The sequence below is a fragment of the Cebus imitator genome, unplaced genomic scaffold (assembly GCF_001604975.1).
Source record: "Cebus imitator isolate Cc_AM_T3 unplaced genomic scaffold, Cebus_imitator-1.0 Scaffold703, whole genome shotgun sequence".
NCBI classification, from domain to species: Eukaryota; Metazoa; Chordata; class Mammalia; order Primates; family Cebidae; genus Cebus; species Cebus imitator.
Genome location: NW_016108018.1, coordinates 281265 through 283579, shown reverse-complemented (window position 1 = coordinate 283579; position 2315 = coordinate 281265). Strand labels below are relative to the sequence as shown.

The 2315-nt window shown below is 54.4% G+C and overlaps 1 protein-coding gene across 3 annotated transcripts in view; it reads left to right on the top strand.

Moving 5' to 3' along the window:
* Positions 1-2315, top strand: part of RASA3 (RAS p21 protein activator 3) — a 133413-nt gene that overhangs the window by 23274 nt on the left and 107824 nt on the right. The window contains exon 1 of one of the 3 annotated variants that reach the window (XM_017518756.2): positions 1102-2161. The exons of the other annotated variants lie outside the window; for them this stretch is intronic. Coding sequence (XP_017374245.1) covers positions 2092-2161 — 70 coding nt within the window. The 5' untranslated portion in view covers positions 1102-2091. Of the gene's footprint in view, positions 1-1101; positions 2162-2315 lie in introns of those variants that run through there. 3 annotated transcript variants of the gene reach the window in all.

Here is a 2315-nt window from a genome sequence, read left to right as displayed (position 1 = left end):
GGAAGCTGGGTGACCGGCGCAGGGTGACGGGGGTGGGGTGACGGGGCGGGGTGACGGAAGCTGGGTGACCGGCGCAGGGTGACGGGGTGGGATGATGTGACTCTGGGGCGTGGCACTCGGGCTGGCTCAGGTCCCAGCCAAGTGCGAGCTGGTCCACGTCAGCCTCTGGTTTTGAAACGCTGAGCCTGGCTCCATTCTGAAAAGTGCAGCAGTAATTCGAGCCTTGTTCTGAATGGTCCCGCTGATTCATCCTGCTTTTCAGGGCCCTGCTGAAGGACAGCAGCTTCTGCTTCCTCTCTCCTGGCGGCCTGAACTTCCTGAGAGGACTGGGCATGTGGGTAGCCATGGTGGGGTCATCCTTTAAACAGGGGAATGGCTTTCCCAGATGCAGTCGCTTCCACGGGAGCCTTCTAGAGCCTTACCCAGAGCAGAGCGGACACCCACAGCAGCCCGGAGTTCCAGGGAGGCCTGGCTGCTTGCCTGGGTCATGAGAGACGGGCCGGCCCCCAGCCCTGGGTGGGAAGAGCCCAGGCCTCAGACAGGACACGCACTTGGGTGAGCAGACACCTCCCCTGTGGGAGCAGGTGCAGCCCTTCAGAAGCAGACCTCCATCGTGGGAAAATCAGACCCATGGTGCCAGGCCACATGAAGGCGGGACACACAGGCCATGTCCTCCGCCAGCGTCAGGACACGAAGGCCAGACACATGGGCCATGTCCCCCTTGAGGACCAGGTCACAAAAGAGGGACACATAGGCCCATCTTCCTCGAGGGTCAGGACCCCAAGGCGGGACCCACAAGCCCATCCCCTGTGACACACACCCCCTCAGGACCGGGACACCAAGGCAGGACACACAAGCCTGTCCCCCTCGAGGGTCAGGATACCAAGGCGGGACACACAAGCCTATCCCCTTGTGATAAACACCCCCTCAAGGGTCAGGACACCAAGGCAGGACACACAAGCCCGTCCCCTGTGACACACACCCCCTCAGGACCAGGACACCAAGGCGGGACACACGGGCCCATCCCCCTCGAGGGTCAGGGTGCACAGGGTCAAAGCTGGAGGCTGACTGCCGTCCACAGACTGTGGCTGGAAGGAGACCACCACGTTGAAATGCTGGCAAGTCTGGTCCAGGTGTGGTCGTGTGGTGGAAGAGAGGAGGTGTAGCCGTGAACACCAGCCGTCCTTGCCGGCTGTGGCTCTGGGTGGGGCTGACTGAGGGAGGTCATGGTTAACTTTCTACCTGGAGACTTAACTGGCTAGAATGAATATCTATTTCTTTGTAGTTAAGAACATTTTAAAACACAGCAAAATAGTTTCCTTGTAAGACTTTTAATTTTAAACATACGCAGAGCTTTCTAAAAGGGGCGCAGCGTAGAGCTTGGTCTCTGTGGGCCGAGCCTTCCATGCGCCTGGAGGATGGACAGGTGGTTTTGTACTGTGTGTCATAGTTTGCACCCATCTGGTTCGGGGTTACACCAAAAATGTTAATAAGGTAATGGTGGTGATCAGCTCAGCAGACCGAGCCCAAGCCCCTCCCCGCCCAGGCCTTATACTGTGGAGTAGGAATCGTGGTCTCAGGGGGACTTGTGTGTGAGTTTCTACAGCTACAGTAAGAAAAATGGACATTTAGTCACAAAGCTGTTTTACGTTTAAACTTAATTAGGAAAAATTGCCTTTATTACATGTAATGAGTTGACTCTGTCAGTATTTAATATGAGCGAAGAAATTGTTGGGAAAAGAGAAATTAGACCTAACATCTTTATTTGTAACAATCTCAGATGCTGTTAAATTTGTAAGCATTTCTGTTACTTTGTAGATGTCTTGGAAAAGTTACTTTTAAGTTTTCAAGAATGAGAAGTCCTTTCCACTGAGAGCTGAGCATGTTAGCGTCTTTCTTTTGATCAGTTTCTCTGTATTCTTATTTTGCAACATGGAGATGCATGCTACGCACATATATCAATATTAAATACACATGTGTAAGCTCACAGGAAACATTGCACCGTACGTTTCTATGCATTACTGAAAGTTCACCGGAAAAGGCGCTGGGGGTGGCCGTGTGGTGCTCTGTGATGCCTGTTGAACCCAGCATATGCCTCAGTGCCTGCCCCTACTGAAACGGCAGCTCCACAGGGTCAGGACAGCAGACGGCTCAGCCCAGGGTGGGTGCAGGGTGCTCTGAGTGTCAGAATGTCTGGCTGTGGAAGGGCGGGTGCAGGGTGCTGTGAGTCTGAGTCTCTGGCCGTGGAAGGGCGGGTGCAGGGTGCTGTGAGTCTCAGAGTCTCTGGCCATGTAAGGGTGGGTGCAGGGTGCTCT